The sequence below is a fragment of the Felis catus genome, chromosome D2 (assembly GCF_018350175.1).
Source record: "Felis catus isolate Fca126 chromosome D2, F.catus_Fca126_mat1.0, whole genome shotgun sequence".
Taxonomy (NCBI): Eukaryota; Metazoa; Chordata; class Mammalia; order Carnivora; family Felidae; genus Felis; species Felis catus.
Genome location: NC_058378.1, coordinates 30,220,301 through 30,239,625, shown reverse-complemented (window position 1 = coordinate 30,239,625; position 19,325 = coordinate 30,220,301). Strand labels below are relative to the sequence as shown.

General features: G+C 39.0%; 1 protein-coding gene across 2 annotated transcripts in view; it reads right to left on the bottom strand.

The window, feature by feature from the left end:
• VPS26A (VPS26, retromer complex component A) overlaps positions 1–19,087 on the bottom strand; it is a 33,960-nt gene extending 14,873 nt beyond the window's left edge. The window contains exons 1-3 of one of the 2 annotated variants that reach the window (XM_003993999.6): positions 18,934–19,087; positions 11,532–11,681; positions 101–176 (exon numbers count right to left, since the gene is read on the bottom strand). In XM_003993999.6, the coding sequence (XP_003994048.1) occupies positions 101–176; positions 11,532–11,681; positions 18,934–18,936 (229 nt within the window). In that variant the 5' untranslated portion in view covers positions 18,937–19,087. Of the gene's footprint in view, positions 1–100; positions 177–11,531; positions 11,682–18,583; positions 18,790–18,933 lie in introns of those variants that run through there. The other variant, XM_003994000.6, reaches the window with a different exon arrangement.
• Between the last annotated feature and the right edge of the window lie 238 nt (positions 19,088–19,325).

Here is a 19,325-nt window from a genome sequence, read left to right as displayed (position 1 = left end):
CTAAGCTCTAATTCACGTATGTAAGTGCCAAATCCAACCCTTTTCAAACTCAGTTACCATTAAAAAAAAAAAAAAAAAGTAATACTATTTTAAAACTCACCAATTTGACCTACAAATTCAATTCTAATTCCTTGGTGCTCTAGCCTCTTTCCAGGTTGCTTAAAGGCTAGGTTTACCTGCCAAAACATGAAATTATAAAAGATGTTAACAATCCTTTGAGTGGGCCTACTAATAGATTCCTTCCAGATGAATGCAATATATAAGCCTTTCAGGTATTCATTTCTGAAGTTTGAGACACCACCACATACCTAGATCATGATGACTTTATAGCAGTAGAGAAGGTATAACTTATACAATCACTTATACATAAATTTAAAAGCACCTGCTTTGTTAGGAAGGAATCCTTTATAAGCTGGAGAACTATACTCAAATCAAAAAAAGGGAAAAGTTTCAACTATTCAAATGCATTTTCCAGTCAAATAGTTAAACAATTCTACACAATAGAATTTTAATGTAAGGTAATCACTAATTCCAAGAATTTACTTAAAAAGATCATTTTCAGCTCTTAGTAACCAAAAATATATTGTTATAATTCCTAACCTTAAAAGCCATGTTTATTGCCCCTGAATCTGCTACTCACCCTAAAAACAGAATTTCTAAAGATTTAAATTTTGAGTATGATTTATCTCACATATTTTTTAAGTAAAATATATAATCTTTAAATTCCTAAATTCACATCTGCCAAATGGAAAACTTAATTTTATAAATTTTTAATTTGAATTGACAAAATATCCGTAAAGTACATACATATTAAGAAAATTTTTTCCAAACATTAAAGGATTAGCTAACATATAAAAAAGCATACTTCCAGATGTATTCTTTACTATAAAAAATATTAACATGACTCAAAAAAGCATTTTTAATAATGCTTCTCAAAAGATAACAGTAATCAAGGGTCAATAAAAGCAGAGGTCCAATTACTTCTGTTTGAAAACTATATTAACTAAAATATTCATTTTTCTATATCTTCCATATCTGTAACCAGAATGAGTTAGTTACTTGCCTTCCAAATTAATATCTCAGAGAAAGAATAAACAAATTGTGGTACATCATATGATGGAATATTATTAAAGTTTAAAAAATAATAAGATCAAAGAATTTTTAATGATGTGGGAAGATGTGCATGGTATGTTACATGAAGGAAGCATGGTCAAATTGTATACAAGCATAATGCCAATTGTATTTTTTAAACTACACAAAAGAAATACTCTTAACAACAGTTACTTCTGGAATGTATGAGTAATTTTGTTTTCTTCTTTGTAGTTTTCAAGATTTCTTTTGTTGCTCTTTTACAATAGGCAAATAACACCTTCGAAGTCAGAAAAATACTTCTTGAAGGAAAAAAAATTAGTACTTAGAGGCTCCACATACACTAACAAGTTGAATTTTAGGTTTGAACCACAAATAAAACAAGCATAAAACTAGCATAAAACAAGCATACTCCCAGCTGTTTCACAAGCCAAGCAGGAATTAGAGCTATTCTCTAATTTATACTAATAAAACACGTAAGAAGAACATACTTTTTAAAATGTCTATTTGGCAACAGGTTTTGGGAATGTCTTCATTTGAACATGGCTGTGTCTGGTATTTTTTAAATGTACAGACCTTCAAAAAACATTCTGAAACCCTATTATTAAGGTAGAAATGCAAAGTTATTTCATTTTCCTATCAAATTATCTAAACTCTGAAACTGTCCTTGATCTCCTACTGATGTCAAAAACAGTTGCTTTTTAAGCCTAATGCAAAATATTCTGGAATCTAAAGGATCCCAGAGTTAGAAAACATAATTAAGCATATTTAAAAGCTGTTCTAAAAGGGAGTATAGAAACATAAATTAAACTAGGATAGTGAACTGGGTTAAAAAATTTTAATACTAACTGTTACAATTTTGTAACTTTTATTACAATTTCAAATTTACAAAATAGTTTTAATAACAGCACAAGGAAATTCCATATAATCTCTATTCAAATTCATCATGTTTATATTCTGTCCCATATGCTTTACCACCTTTTATCTCTCTATATATGTGCATGCATAGATACATAACTTTTTTTTCACAGTTGAGAATAATCTGGAAGCATCATGCTCCTCTATAATCTCTTACATAATCACAGTGCAATTATCAAAATCAGGAAAGTTAAAACTCCACAGTTTATATTCGAATTCCAACAACTGTCCCAATAATGTACTTTATACCCTTTTCCCTTCTGTCCAGGCTCTAATCTAGAATCGTATGTTACATACAGTTATGTCTTTTTAGTCTCCTTTAATCTCAAACATTCCTCAGTCAATGCCTTTCTTGACCTTGATGTTTTTAAGAATATAGGTCACTTACGTTGTAGAATATCCCTCAATTTGGGTTTTGTTTGATGTTTTACCACAGTTAGACTCAGTTTATGCATTTTTGCCAAGAATATCGCAGAAAATGAAGTTGTATCCTTCTCAGTGTATCTTATGAGGAAGTACATGATGCCAATTGGTGATGTTAACTTTGATCATCTGGTCAAGGTGATCTACCAGGTTTCTCCAATTTGAAGTTACTATTTTTTCCCTTTGCTATTAATAAGTAATTTGAGATATGTGAGACTATGTGTATACGTGTAAAAGGCCATGAAAACAAAACATAAGGAAACAATCCATATATAAAACATACACAGGGGCAACTGGGTGGCTGAGTCAGTTAAGCTTCTCTTGATTTCGGCTCAGGTCATGATCTCACAGTTAGTGAGTTCAAGCCCCGTGTTGAGCTCTGCACTGACAGTGCAGGGCCTACTTGGGATTCTCTCTCCTCTCTCTCTCTCTGCCCCTCTCTCCGCTCATGCATTCTCTCTCTCTCCTCTTTCTCTCTCAAAATAAATAAACATAAAAAAAAGACCTATTCATCGCTCTAACAGGCCAATCTCAAAGCTCATTCTTCAGCATATAATATCCCGTAGATGTCTCAAATAATGCTGTCTTCAGGAGCTATGTAAGTGAAATTCATCTACACTGTGTTTAAGACAAACATGTATCAATTTCCACACCATTATAGTATAATTTGCAGTTAATTACCAAGATATCTGTACTCTGTTGTTGCTGGATATTGTGGTTTCCCAAAATTAGTTTCAACTGCTGCTAGAAGAATAAAGTCCATATTCTTGAAAGATACTTCAGTAATATTCTTTGTTTAAAAAATTAAACTATAAAGCCCTTAACCTCAGAATAAACCTCTGTTCACTTTTGTAACAAGGAATTCAGAATTCACTATGGGTGCCTTGGTAGACAAGCTTGAATTGCTTCAAGACAATTTACTTATCACTGATCAATCTAAAAGAATGTTAAGGAATCATACCTTATGAACCCACCAAAAATATTCCCAGAAAAATCATTATCAAATCTTTCACAATTCACAATTTTCTACAATTACTGTACCTAGTAATTTAAATTAATAATAAACAACAATTAAACAATCAGTAAGACTCTCAGAATTACTCAGAAGGCCTAGTGATAAAGTTGAAATTAATTTTCTTTATTTTTCATTTAATTTTTTCAATGTTTATTTTTAAGAGCACACGTGCGTGCAAGCAGGGAAGGGGCAAAGAGAGGGGGCAGAGGATCCAAAGTGGGCTCTGGGCTGACAGCAGATAACCTGATGCAGGGCTCAAACTCACGAACTGTGAGATCATGACCTGAGCCAAAGCTGGACACTTAACCAACTAAGCAGTCTTCCTCTCTCTCTCACAGTAAATTAATAAACTTAAAAAAAAAAAAGAATACAATTCAGAGAACAGGAGAAAATATTTGTGAAACATAATTGATAATGGACTTATATCCAGCATATAAAAAGAACTCTTGTAACTCAATAAAAAGACAACAAAATAAAAAGAAAAAAAAAATGGGTAAGAATAGACTTTTCTCCAAAGATATACAAATGGCAATCAGCACATGAAAAGATGCTCAGTACTAGTCATTAGGGAAATGCAGACCAAAACCATGAGATGAGATAGCACTTCATACCCACTAAGATGGCCATAATAAAAAATACAATATTAAGTAGTGCCAAAAAAGTGAAGAAACTGGAACCCTCATACATTGCTGGAAAGAATGTAAAATAGTGCAGCTGCTTGGAAAAGACTGGCAGTTTTTCCAAAAGTTAACACAGAATTAACATGACTGAGCAATTCTACTCTAACGTATATACATCTAAGAGAAATGAAAACATATATTCACACAAAAACTTGTACACAAATGTGCAGCATTATTATTCATAACAGCCAAAAAGTAGAAACCCAAATGTCCCCAACTGATGAACCGGATAAAGGAAATGTGGTATATCCCTCCATATTCCACATGGATATATATTGGAATATTAACCATAAAAAATGATGTTTTGATACATGCTACATGAACAAACCTTTAAAACATTATGCTAAAGGAAATAAGGCAGACGCGAAAGGGCAAATTTTGTATGACCACCTTTAAGAAATAACTACAGGGGCGCCTGGGTGGCTCAGTCAGTTGAGCGTCTGACCTCAGCTCAGGTCATGATCTTGCAGTTCGTGAGTTTGAGTCCTGCATTGGCCTTGCTGCCCTCAGCACATAGGCCACTTTGAATCTTCTGTCCCCCACCACGCCATCCCTTCCCTGCTCACACTCTCTCTCTCAAAAATAAATAAAACATTTAAAAAAAATAACTAGAACAGGTAAATTTACAGAAAACAAAGTGGACCAGAGGTATCCAGGGACTGGGAGAAAAAGGAAATGGCTAGTTATTGTTTGATGGGTACAAAGTTTCTCTTTGGGGTGATGAACAAATTCTGTAATGGTTGTATAACTCTGGGAATGTAGTTAATGCCACTGAATTGTACTTAAAAAATGAATAAAATGGCAAATTTAGTATATTTTTTTTTACTAACTTTTTAAAAAGGAATGAACCCTGAAAACATCACATTAAGGAGCTAGACACCAGAGGCTATATACAGTATGAGTCCATATATATAAAATATCCAGAAAAGGCCAATCCATAGAGAAAGAAAGATTTGTAGATTAGCGACTGCTAGGTGTCTCAGTCCATTCGGGCTGCTATTACAAAATACTGTCAACAGGATGGCTTGTAAACAACAGGAATTCATTGCTCACAGTTCTGGAGGCTAGGAAGTTCCAAGATCAGATCAAGTGCCACCAGACTTGGTTGAGAGCACTCTTTCTGGTTCACAGATGGCTATCTTTTTTACTGTGTTCTCACATGGCAGAAGGTATAAGGGATTTCTCTGGGGTTTCTTTTATAAGAGCACTAATCCCATTCATAAGGGTTCTGCCCTCATAACCTAATCATGTCCCAAAGGCCCCATCTCCAAATACCATCACGTTGACAATTAGGTTTCAACACATGAATTTTAAGAAGGCACAAATATTCAGTGTATAGCACTAAGAAAGTGATTGCTAATGGTATGGTGTTTCTTTTGGGGTGATGAAAATGTTAGGGAATTAGTGGCGATGGCAGTACGATTCTGCAAATATAGTAAAAACACTGACTTGTACACTTCAAAAGGGTGAATTTCATGGTATGTGAATTATACTCAATAGGTTATTTTTTAAAAAAGAAAAGAAAGCAAATGTCACAAACAGACCAACGGAACACAACAGAGAAGTTGGAATAAAATCATACAACCTCTAAACTATGACAAAGGTGATATTGCAGTGCAATGAAGGAAACGATAAATGTTCTGGGTTCACCAGATATCCATGTGGGGGGTAGGGGGAAACTAGCCTTGACTCCTATGTCACACAGACAAAATCAACTCCAAGCAAACTGAGGCTCTAAATGTGAAGTGTAGGGGCACCTGGGTGGCTCAGTCCATTAAGCATCCGACTTCGGCTTAGGTCATGATCTCATGGTTCATGAGTTCGAGCCCCAAGTCAGGCTCTGTGCTGACAGCTCAGAGCCTGGAGTCTGCTTCAGATTCTGTCTCCATCTCTCTCTGCCTCTCCCCTACTCATGCACTCTCTCTCTCTCTCAAATATAAGTAAATATTAAAAAAAATTTTAATGTGAAGTGTGTAAAATAAACAAATTTACAGGAGAAAGGTAACAGGAGAATATCTTCATGCCCATAACGTAGGCAAAGATTCCTTAAATAGGATACAAAACATACTAACAAAAAGGAAATTGGGGCACCTGGATTGGCTCAGTCATTAAGACTCTTGATTTTGACACAGGTCATTATCTCACAGTTTGCGAGATCAAGCCCCATGTCGGGCTCTGCACTGATGGTGCAGAGCCTGCTTGGGATTCTCTCTTTCTCTCTCTCTCTCTCTCTCTCTGCCTCTCCCCGGCTCGTGCTCTCTCAAAATAAATAAACTTAAAAAAATAATAATAAGGAAACGTAACATTTGTAATGTATTAAAATTAAGAGCTATTCATCAAAAGACAGCCACAAGGGAGCGCCTGGGTAGCTCAGTCAATTGAGCTGCCAACTTTGGCCACGTCATGATCTCAATAGTTTTGGTTCGCTGCTGTCAGCAGCGAAGCCCGCTTCAGATCCTCTGTCCACCTCCCCCCCCCCCCCGGCTCCTCCCCCACTCTCACGCACTGTCTCTTCAATATTATTCATCAATAAGAAAAAAGTCAACTGAGTAGAAAAATGAGCTCTCCCCACTCCCCAAAAAACTTGAATAGGCACTTCATAAAAGATATCAAATGGCCAATACATCTATGAAAAGTAGTTCAACTTCACTGAACATCAGGGAAATCAAAATTAATACCATGTAACAATCAAGGGAATGAGACTATGAGAAGACAAGCCATAGAATGAGAAAAAATATCTGCAGGAGACACATCTGGTAAAGGACTGTTATCCAGAACATAAAAAGATCTCTTAAAACTCAACAAGAAGAAAACAATTTAAAAATCTGCCAATTAAAAATTAGGCAGATCATGTGAACAGGAGCCTCAACCAAGAAGATAAACATTTGGCAAATAAACATAAAAAAGATATTCAACATCCCATTACTACTACACACCTATTAAAATGGACCAAATCCAGGGGCGCCTGGGTGGCTCAGTTGGTTGAGCATCCGACTTCGGCTCAGGTCATGATCTCACAGTTTGTGAGTTTGAGCCCCGCATCAGGCTCTGTGCTGACCGCTTGCTCAGAGCCTGGAACCTGCTTCAGATTCTGTGTCTCCTTCTCTCTCTGCCCCTCCCCCACTCACGCTTTGTCTCACTCTGTTTCTCAAAAATAAATCAATGTAAAAAAAAATTTAAGGGGCGCCTGGGTGGCGCAGTCGGTTAAGCGTCCGACTTCAGCCAGGTCACGATCTCGCGGTCCGTGAGTTCGAGCCCTGCATCAGGCTCTGGGCTGATGGCTCGGAGCCTGGAGCCTGTTTCCGATTCTGTGTCTCCCTCTCTCTCTGCCCCTCCCCCGTTCATGCTCTGTCTCTCTCTGTCCCAAAAATAAATAAACGTTGAAAAAAAAAAATTTTTTTTTTAAAAAATTAAAAAAAAAATAATAATAAAATAAATAAAATGGACCAAATCCAGAAAGCTGACAACACCAAATGCTGACAAAGATGTGGAGCAACAGGTGCTCTCACACGTTGCTGAAGGAATGCAAAATGGTAGCACTACAATGAAAGACAGTTTAGCAGCTTTTTACAGAGCTAAAGATAGGCTTACCACACAATCCAACAAGCACACTTCTAGGTATTCATCCAAATGGGCTTAAAACTTATACCTATACAAAACTTGCACAAAGATGTTTGTAGCAGCCTCACTCATAAATTGCCAAAACTTGGAAGCGACCAAGATGTGCTTCAGTAGGTGAGTGGATAAATAAACTGTGGCACATCTGGGGCGTCTGGGTGGCACAATCAGGCATCTGACTCTTGATTTCAGCTGAGGTCACGATCTCACAGTTTGTGAATTTGGGCCCCACACAGCACAGAGCCTGCTTGGGATTCTCTCTCCACCTCTTTCTCTGCCCCCCTCCTGCTTGCCCACCCACTCTTTCTGTCTCTCTCCTTCTCTCAAAATAAATAAGTTAAAAAAAAAAGCTTTAGAAATTCTTTTTTTTTTAATGAGAGAAAGACAGCGAGCAAGCAGGGGAGGGTCAGAGAGAGACGGAGACACAGAATCTGAAGCAGGCTCGACTGAGCCGTCAGCACAGAGCCCAACACAGGGCTCAAATTCACAGACTTCGAGATCATGACCTGAGCCTAACCAATTGAGCCACCCAGGTGCCCCCACCCCCCAAAAAACCCCACAAACTTTAAAAAGAAAAGACTGTGATACATCCAGACAATGAAATATTATTTGGCACTGAAGAGAAATGAGCCTGTGAAAAGACATAAAGGAACCCTGCGTATTACAAAGTTAGAGAAGCCAATCTGAAAAGGCTAGATACTGTATGATTCCAACTACATGACGTTCTGCAAAAAGCAAAACTATGGAAACAATAAAAAGGTCAGTGGTTTAGGGGGCAGGACAGGGAAGACGAACTGGCAGAACAATCGGCGGGGGAGGACAGGGGAGATGAACAGGTAGTACAAAGAAAAGTATTTTTCAGGCAATGAAACTATGCTGTATGATATTATAATGATGGATATATGTCATTATACATTTGTCCAAACTCACACAATAGCAACACTGAAAGACTGAACCCTCAGGTAAACTATGGACTTTGGGTGATTATGATGTGTCAATGTAGGCTTGTCCTTGGTAAAGACTATGCCACTCTGGTGAGTGATGTTGATAATGAGAGGCTATACATGTATAAGGGCAGGAGGTATACAGGAAATAACTGTACTTCCCTCTCAATTTTTCTGTAAACCTAAAACTGCTTAAAAAAATAATTCTTAAAAAAAGTTCTGGGAAAAAAAAGTATGCAGACAGAAATTCACATGTCAGGAATACCATAAAAAGAATTTATTCTTGCTTTGGATGGGATATCAGACCTCTTAGAACTTCAAAACTAGATCTAATATGTGCAGGATTTTTATGCAGAGTCCCTACAATGCAAAGCCAAGTCTGGAAACCAATTATTCAGTCCAACCTCCCTAATTTTAAGGTGAAATCCATAAGGTTAAATGACTGCCCCGAATTATCTACCAAGATTGGTAAAGTCATGGCTAGATCTCCCAACTCTAATCCAACAATCTTTTTTATTATATTCAGATATTTCAGAAAACCTAGACTTGTTCTTAGTGAACATGCTGGGTCACAGATAATCAATGTTTGTTTTCTTCTCTTTTAAGCTATCTTTTCAAAATACTCATAAATCATCTATTTAATAACGTGTTCTAAAGGTATGTCAGGAATCAATATTAACAGCAGTTACAACATTTGCAAAATAGATACAAAAAGCAAATATCATGTACCCCTCTGATAAAAACAACAACAACAAAAACACTACCCACATATACTCTTGCCAATAGAATTTAACTTGTGTCTCATCAAGTCTCTAAATTCAGCTACCGATTTACAAGGCAAAAACTGTCATGAGTACCCAATCACAAAGAACTCTGCAGTTCAAGTGTCCCAAGTTCTTCAAAGTTTAAAGAAAAGATAGTCATAAAGAGGGAACCAGAGATTGAAAGAGATTTAAAAGCGATATCAATCTTTTTAAAGGAACAAGAAACGATTAAGAAACACAAGGGATTTTATTATTATAGAAAGCATAGTGGCTGGCTTCTTTTGAGAAGAGACTATAACTGACTGAGATGAGACACAGGGACAACTGGCAAAGTTCTCCTTCTTGACATCAACGGTAATTACAAGAAAACATGTCTTATATTTATTTTGTGGTTTTTCTCTACGTGTTTTATTTTACAATAAAAAGGTTAAAAATGAAAAAAAAAATCTCAGGTCAATAAATAATGAGATTCCAGATACGGTATCTTTTGAGCAACAGAAAACATTTATCTACAAAAGGTTTTATCATTTTAAAAAATGTAGTCTATAGTTATTGATTAGGTCTACATATGATCTCTAGCAATTCCAAAAATATAATCTGAAGGCCTGTTTTTTATTTTTTTATTTTTTTTATTTTTTTTTAATTTTTTTTTTCAATGTTTATTTATTTTTGGGACAGAGAGAGACAGAGCATGAACGGGGGAGGGGCAGAGAGAGAGGGAGACACAGAATCGGAAACAGGCTCCAGGCTCTGAGCCATCAGCCCAGAGCCTGACGTGGGGCTCGAACTCACGGACCGCGAGATCGTGACCTGGCTGAAGTCGGACGCTTAACCGACTGCGCCACCCAGGCGCCCCTGAAGGCCTGTTTTTTAAAAACCAGACTGAAGTAGCTTTATTTCCTTAAATTTGTCCTCTTCCTTTATTTGTCCTATAAACATCAGCCATGAACTCCTAATTGGCCCAGATGACATAAGATTATGTTAAACCAGACAATAAATGTTCCCTTCTAGACTTAAAAACAAACAGGGCACCTGGGTGGGTCAGTCGGTTCAGCGTCCTATTTTTGGCTCAGGCCATGATCTCACGGTTCCTGAGTTCGGGTCCCGCATCGGGCTCTGTGCTGACAGCTCAGAACCTGGAGCCTGGAGCCTGCTTCCGATTCTGTGTCTCCCTCTCTCTCTGCCCCTCCCCCACAAGCACTCTGTCTCTCTCTGCCTCTCAAAAATAAAAAAAACTAATAAAAAAAAAATTAAAAAACAAAGTTATGATTAATGGGTATCAATCATATTTGCTAAGGTGTAAGATTATTCTTCTACAAAAAAAGATTATTCTTCTACATTGCTTGATAAGGAAAAGGGGCAAAAGTGAAACCTTACGTAAGGTATCATAAACGTATCTATGCATAGATACATTCCAAATGTACATTAAATCCTCTACAGGGTACCAAGAAATGAGATCAACAGACACCACAGTAGTAGTGTAGAGAGATAAGCTACAAAGAATGAGAAAGAAATTTTTAGAAAGGTATACTAAAGAATTATCCCCAATCTCTACAACTCAACTTAATGTAAAAGGAGAAACAAACTTTTGAGTGGATCACAGCCCCAATGAAGAAGCTAAAGCGAAACATGCATAGTCACAAACACAAAATTCTGCGTACAATTTTAGACTCTGTCCCTGTAATCCTTCCAGTAAGAATCTCTCTTGTAGGGGAACCTGGGTGGCTCAGTCAGTCAAGTGACTCTTGACTTCAGCTCAGGTCATGATCTCCCAGTTCGTGAGTTTGAGCCCCAAGTCAGGCTCTGCGCTAATAGTGTGGAACCTGCTTGGGATTCTTCCCCCTCTTCGTGTACCCCTCCCCTGCCCCATTCTCTCTCTCTCTCTCAAAATAAATAAGTAAACTTAAAAAAAAAAAATCTTTCCTATAAATGCTCTAATGGAATCAAGGATTTTAGCTGACCTTCCAAAAAAACCTTCCATCTCCAACAAAATCATTCAAATTTAGAAACAGCACAGACAACTTTGATGACTAATTCTAATATCCTACAACTAGGTAGTTCTCCCGAACACAAGATTTACCTTTCCTGAAACAGATTCTCCATCATAGAAAAGATAGTGTTTTTCTACTTTGCCATCTTCAGTTTTCATCTCGGCCATCTTCCTGGTTTCCCCATCATTAAGGACAACATCGATCTCACAAATGGGTCCAAAAAAGCCTCCAAGAAAACTCTGAAATAAAAGGAAAATGCCCATAATTATGTGTTGTCAGACAGTACATTTTGTAATTCAAGTAAAATTACCTATGACCTACAGTTAAACAGACTGCAAATCTGTTGAGTACAACAAAGAAATAAGAACTTAAATTCCACATCAAAACTAAACAAATTTAGGAGCACCCAAGCTGGGTCAGACCATGCAACTCTTGACCTCGGGGTTGTGAGCTTGGGCCCTACATTGGGTATAGAGATTACTTAAAAATAAAATCCTTGGGGCGCCTGGGTGGCGCAGTCGGTTAAGCGTCCGACTTCAGCCAGGTCACGATCTCGCGGTCCGTGAGTTCCAGCCCCGCGTCGGGCTGTGGGCTGATGGCTCAGAGCCTGGAGCCTGTTTCCCATTCTGTGTCTCCCTCTCTCTCTGCCCCTCCCCCCGTTCATGCTCTGTCTCTCTCTGTCCCAAAAATAAATAAACGTTGAAAAAAAAAATTAAAAAAAATAAAATAAAATCCTTAAAAAAACAAAAAACCTAAACAAATTTAGTATAACAATGCACATACAACTAATATTGTACTGTACATTAAAATGTTAAGAGGACAAATTTACATGGTTTTTACCACAATTTCTTAAAAGACAAAAAGAAAACTAAAATTTAAACATGCTATAATTTCAATCATTGCCATAGGTAAATGCTATAAATAATTACTAACATATACCAGAAATCTAAAAAAAAATTTTTTTATTTATTGATTTGAGAGAGAGTGCACAGGGGAGGGGCAGAGAGAATCCCAAGAAGGTTCCATGTCGTTAGTGTGGAGCCCAATGTGGGGTTCAAACCCACAAACTGTGAGATCATTACCTGGGCAAAAATCAAGGGACAGACACTCAACAGACTGTACCACCCAGGCACCCCTAAAAATTAATTCTTAATATATGGTTTGAAAAGTCACCTTTATTCTTCTGTGTGGCTCTTTCATATAGCAGAACTCATAAAATCCAAATTATGGGTATAGATCCAAATGAATTATTACTATGTACTACTTACTATAAAATGCACTGCGATATGGGTCTGAACAGGATGCGTTACATTGTGTAAGCCCTTGGAATAAATAAAACTGGCTCTAGTAGAGGAGACTGACTAAATTTCTGTGAATTTTTCCGAAGAAAATGTATAAGTTGGGGTGTCTCAATTGCTCAGTCGGTTAAGCATCCGACTTCGGCTCAGGTCTTGATCTCAGGGTTGTGGGATGAGCCCCGCATCAGGCTCTGTGTTGGGGACACGGCCTGCTGAAGATTCACTCTCTCCCCCTCTCCCTCTGGCCCTCTGACTCTAAAATATAAATAAATAATAAAATTTACATGAAGAACCATCTCCTATCCTGTCATCCTACATCCTTTCTTAGTCTGCCCTACACAACCATAGTAATCTCTCAAAAACATAAACCTGATCATATGCTGTTTAAAATCCTTCAACAGGCTGGTGAGAGTACAAATGGGAAAAACTACTTTAGAAAACAGGTGGCATTATCTGGTAAAGCTAAAGATATACATACCCCATGACCCAGCAATTACACCCCTAGTTATCTACCCTAAAGAGAACTCTTACACATGAACCAGGAAACAAATGTAAGAATGTTAATAACATCATTGTTCACAATAGCTCCAAATAGGAAACAATTCAAATATCCATCAACAAGAGAATGGGTACATAAATTTTAGTCTATTCATAAATAGGCAAAGGAATGAGACACAACTATACACACAGATGACTCACACACACACACATACCCACTAATACTGAAAGAGGCCAGACACAAAAAGAATACACATGCAATATTATTCCATTTATTAAAAAGTCAAAAACATGTAACATACACTCTAGCAGTAGAAATCAGGAAGTGGCTAGAAGAGAGCACAGAGGGAGCTTCTAGAGGGCTAGTTATGCTGTTGTGTTTTCAATTTTTTTTTAATGTTTATTTATTCTTTGAGAGAGACAGCGCATGAGTGGGGAAGGGGCAGAGAGAGAGAGGGAGACACAGAATCTGAAGCAGGCTCCAGGCTCTGAGCTGTCAACAGAGCCTGATGCGGGGCTCAAACACACAGACCATGAGATCATGACCTGAGCTGAAGTGGGTCACTCAACCAACTGAACCACCCAGGCACCCCCCTATGCTGTTTGTTTTTATCAGAGCACTTCCTACACAGGTTCATTCACTTTGTGAAGATACATCAAGCTGTGTATTTGTGCACTCTTCTGTACTTCACTGTTACACACACACACACACGTATTCCCTAACGTGGCCTGCATGTAACTGGCTCTACCCATTACCTCCAACCACACCAGCCTCAAATTATCCAAGTTAATCAAATTTGCCAGTTTCTTTCTCATCCTAGACCAAGTATCCTTAACCTAACTAATTCATCCTCTGAGTCTCAGTCTGACTCATTTCCATAAAGAGGCCTTCCTTTCCTTCCTAATTGAAACTAGAGTCTCCAAATTTAGGCCTCACAACACCATGTAGTTTTTACTTCATCATCTATTATACTGTGTGCTTATTCAATACCTGAATCCCTAACTGAACCGTAAATTCCGTGAGGACAGATACTTTATCCTTTGTTCATCACTGAAGACACAGTAGCTATGGGTAGTATGTGGAATTTAGTAGAAAGCATTAAAATATATACTGAATGTTAAATTAATATTGAATAAAACACATACTGTTCTGGGGACCCTGGGTGGCTCAGTCAGTTGAGTGCCCGACTTCGGCTCAGGTCATGGTCTCACAGTTTGAGTTCAAACCCCACACTGGGCTCTGGGCTGACAGCGTGAAGCCTGCTTCAGACCCTCTATCTCCTTCTCTCTCTGCCCCTCCCTCCCTCCCTCCCTCCCTCCCTCTCTCTCTCTCTCTCTCTCTCTCTCTCTCTCTCTCTCTGTCAAAAATAAACATTAAAGAAAACTTAAAAAAATTAAATATAAAAAAGTTAAAAACACATGCCGTCCTCATAATAAAAAATAGATACAAAAGAAAGGAGTTAAATCTGCAATATTTGGTGAAACTAGCCCTCCCCCCAAAAGTCAGCATCAGTGCAGTAGATAAGTCTAAAGCAAGGAACTTGCATCAAATCTCAATTCTGTCCTTAGGTAGCAGAGTAACAGCAAGCAAGCTAATGATCCTCTTAAAACTCAGTAGGTCACAGGATGATACCATGATCAAAGAAGACAGTGTTTTCCTAAATTCTGAGCCTGCTGGGTTTTATTAATCCTATATTAACAAAAAGATTGTGATTTCAGGGATGCCTGGGTGGCTCAGTCGGTTAAACGTCTGACTCTTGGTTTCCACTCAGGTCCTGATCTCACGGTCTGTGGGTTTGAGCTCCGCATCCAGCTCAACACTGATTGTGCAGAGCCTGCTTGGAATTCTCCTTCTCCCCTCTCTCTCTGCCTTCATCCGAGTTGTGCTCTCTCTCTCTCAAAATAAATAAACTTAAAAAAAAAATGGGCAAGTTTAAAAATAAATATATCGTAATTTCAAGAAATCAACTCAAAAAATTGCCAGATTTGTATTTTTGACATACTACAAAAACACAAGCAGCATGTTTTCCTTTCAGCAATGTTTTAATCTTTCCTGGCAACATTACAAATAACAAAGTCAATTTTAACCAGAAAACTAATTTTAATCAGAAAATGATTCTGAACTTAGAATGAAAAACATCAGTGATAGGTCATATGCACTGTCCCTTCCTAGTTAGCTTTCACACTCCCAAGTTTTAAATTCAAAACTTGCTCAAGATGGTTTATGTTCTCCTAAGGGCTACAGATATGACAACGTACAGCAGCTCAAAATCAGTCTGCTGATATTTACTAATTATCAACTATGTGCAAACTACTGAGCCAGCCAAGGTGGCAGGGAAGGGTGGGAAGGTGGGAACTGCTATGGGAGGAGCAATTATGAAAGGGTAGAAGACAACAACCTCATTTCAGATATAAAATAGAAGCAGGAAAATAAAATTCAATTTTTTCATTCCCCTTTAGTACTTCCCAGAGCTGCTTCCAGGAAAAATGAGATTCGAAAACTACAAAAATTCTTTTACAAATAAAAGCAAATATTATGGTAACTTTTCCCACATATGGATACTTAACACACAGAGAACTTAGGATTTGAAAGCTGACACTAAACGATCAAAATCAAAATTGCCACTAATTAAAATGGTATAAAAGAGGGGCACCTTGATGGCTCAGTCAGGCTAGGCGACCAACTCTTCATTTCAGCTCAGGTCATGATCTTGCAGTTCAGGAGATCGAGCCCACATGGGGGTTCTACACTGACAGCGCAGAGCCTGCTTGGGATTCTCTCTCTCCCTCTCTCTTGCCTCTCCCCCACTCACACTTGCTAGTCTTATAAAACTTCACAATTAACTAATAACATAATTATATAAATAGTAAGTCTTATTTTGACATGATAGGTAAAAATTAAAAATTCCTATGCATTAAAAATATGTGAAAGCTATGTTATCATCTATTACTTTCTGTATGCATGTAGTATTTCACAACTAAAACTTTAAAAAGTAGGCTTACTTTTCAACATAAATTGTCAAAACACTAAGATGGGGACAGATTAGATTTTTTTTAAAAGCCTAGTTATAATACATGCAGAAGCATAATAGATTAATAAACTGTAACATTTTAACAAGATTAAGTTAACAAACACCATGAGAATTCAGCACCAGGTTAACATCCAGTTTTTCACATTAGGACACATCAAAAACAAACTAGTCTTATCAAAGGCCTCCAGAAAACTGTCAATGTCTTACAAGTAACAAGTAGACAACGGAGAGAAAAAGACATCTGAGGAAAAAGTTCGTCTTCTCTTTTCCTTCTTTTTGTTTTTTGTTGCTTATGTATTTTTGAGAGAGAGAGAGCACACAAGTGGAAAGGAGGGCAGAGAGAAAGAGAGGGAGAGACACAATCTGATGCGGGCCCTAGGCTGTCAATACAGAGCCCAACAAGGGGGGCTTAAACCCATGAACCTTGAGATCATGACCCGAGCCAAAGTCAGATGCTTAAGTGACCAGACCGACAGAGCCACCCAGGCGCCCCTTTGTTTTCCTTCCAAAAGGAGTTGAAAGAAAAAAGATTTGTCTACCCAAAGTCTTGCTTTTGAAGTTTTTACTACAAGATATGCATCTAAGTCATTTCAAACAAAAGTCATAAAATTAAAATCTTTTTTAATTATTCACATCAAATTTTAATAATTTTCCTGTTATGTAAAGAAATCAAAATACATAATTGACAAGATGGTGAAGACTAGGAGGTAGAAAGTGAATGAAAATTGTAAAGAAGGTTAGTATACATTAACATAGGCTTTTGCTGAAATTACAGAAGACATGTATTAAACTGAAAGATTACTCATATCTTCAAGTGAGTATTTAAAATATGAGATTTTCAGGAGCAATATTAGACAATAATATACAAGTCAAAACTCTTAGGTAGCCTTTAAGTAGCTAACCTGCAATATATATGACTATTAAAAGATTACAGCATTGTTTTTACAGTTTTCTAATTGTGGCCTAACCCTCCTCTCACCTTTAGGTTGACTTAAGATTTTCCATATAATTCATAAACCCATACTGGGCATTACCACCCAGCAAAATTACATGTGAATATGTTAAAAGCCAACAAACTCTTTAGCCCTCACTGAAGAAATTTCACTACCTCCAGTGGATGTAAAGAAATGCAACTCAAGGTGAGTAGATAGGGAGGCTCTCAAAATTTACACAAGCAATGAAACAGCAAATTTTCTTGCACAGGTTACATTTATGTCCATTTGTGTTATAAAGCTTTACAATTCAGTTTATGTTTGATGAGTACCTTGAAAATAAATTGCTCTTAAACTATTCAAAAGCTTATTAAAAGTAATAATTTAAAAAATAAGCAATAAATAGAAGGGCCTTTTATGTCTTCTTGGCAAATTATATTCAATTAAAAAAGACTTCCCTAACTCCCTCACTAGGCAAGGTCTCCTTTTTAGATTTATCACAACTGTAATCTCCACGTTAAATAAATAATTTGTACAAACAGATGTTTACCTCCCTCTAGACTGTAAGCTGCAAGAGAGCAAGGCCTGTTTCAGTCTTGCTCGTGGCCCCTGGCCAGCCTCAGTAATTATTTGTTGCATGAAAAAAAGGGCCCCCAGTTTAAGAATGAATAGGTCTTTTACTTTTCTGATTTTAATTAAACCAACACGATTTCTGAGTTTAAGATGTATTCATTCGAAACAATTTATTTTTAATTTTTTTAAAATAAACCTAGCTTCTGCTTCAGCCAAAACTCTCAGTTCACTCAACCAGCGAGCTTTGGTAAAGCCAATAGTATCAAGAGAGCACACAGTAGGCACTCAACGTACACTTGTTAAAATCAAACGAATACCACAAAGTGAGCCAAATGAGATCCAATCTAGAGACGGCCAACACACACAAAGTTAAACGCCTTGTGCTTCCCACGAACCGGCTGGAGTACTCCGATTTCCCTCCCTTCTCTGTTCCCTAGGCCATTTCAACATCCCGAAGCGTTAAGTTTCTAGAAAATGGCTTGGGGAAGGAAATGAGAGCCAAAGCTTAAACTAGCGGGCACAAAACAAAACCAGTGTCTGAATTAAAATCATCCCACTTCAACGTCCTTTCCTTTTTTTCTCCCATTCTACAAGTGTCAAAATCAAGGCTGAACTGGGGTCAGGATACGGCAGAATGTCACCACAAAGAGATTAAAACAACAACAACAACCCGGAGTTTATCAAGCTCGTGACACTGAAAGAGAGTGACCCAGTACCCCCCCCCCACCAGCCCGGAACTGGGGGACTCCCGGGTCACTCCACCTGAAGGGAAGCTAGGCTGTCCGGAAGGAGCGGAGGGACTAGCTACCTTGGAAGGGGAGGCGGCGCTGAGCCCCCGCAGAGGCGGGGTCCGAGTACCCAGCCAGGGCCCCCACAGCCGGTCGAGGAAGGCTGGCAGAGGCTCCGACATGGCCAGGAGAGCGCGCAGCAGCTCGCAGGTGCTCGGGCCTCTGCGAGACCGGGAAAAGGCGGCCCCGCCCGCCCTTCCCCGATCCCGGGGTGGCTAGACAGGCCTAACCCGGTTCCCCGCCCTGCTCGCCGCCCCCCTCCTGCCGCTCCCCTCCGCCCCACCCGGGATACCCGGCCCGCCGTTGGCGGGCCCGCCGCGCGCTGTAGGGCCAGGACTGGAGGCGAGCGCGCGGGCCGCCGCGCACTCACCATTGTCAGCGCCGCCGCCGCGTCCCCCCCACTTCACTCCGCTTCCCTCAGGAGAACTCCCAGCCCAGATTCCCTCCGCCCCAGCGCCCGTCACGTGACCTGGAGCCGCTGGCCGCACGTGACCCCTCCCTTCCTTTCCTCCTCTCCCCCTGCTCAGGTCCCCTCCCGGCCTCTTGCCCCGCCCCACTGGCCAGCCAGGCCCTCGAGGACTGGCAGTTTGGAGGCGGGGCCTCGTGCTCCACCCTACGGCTGAGGAGGCGGGGCCACTGAGATGACGTAAAGTGGGAGGGGCCTGGGCGGACGCAGACACCACAGGCCCTCCTCTCCCTCCCTTCCGTCACGTGAGGGGCGGTCGGCTAACGGGCTTTGCCACGCCCAGTTCCTCTTCCCTG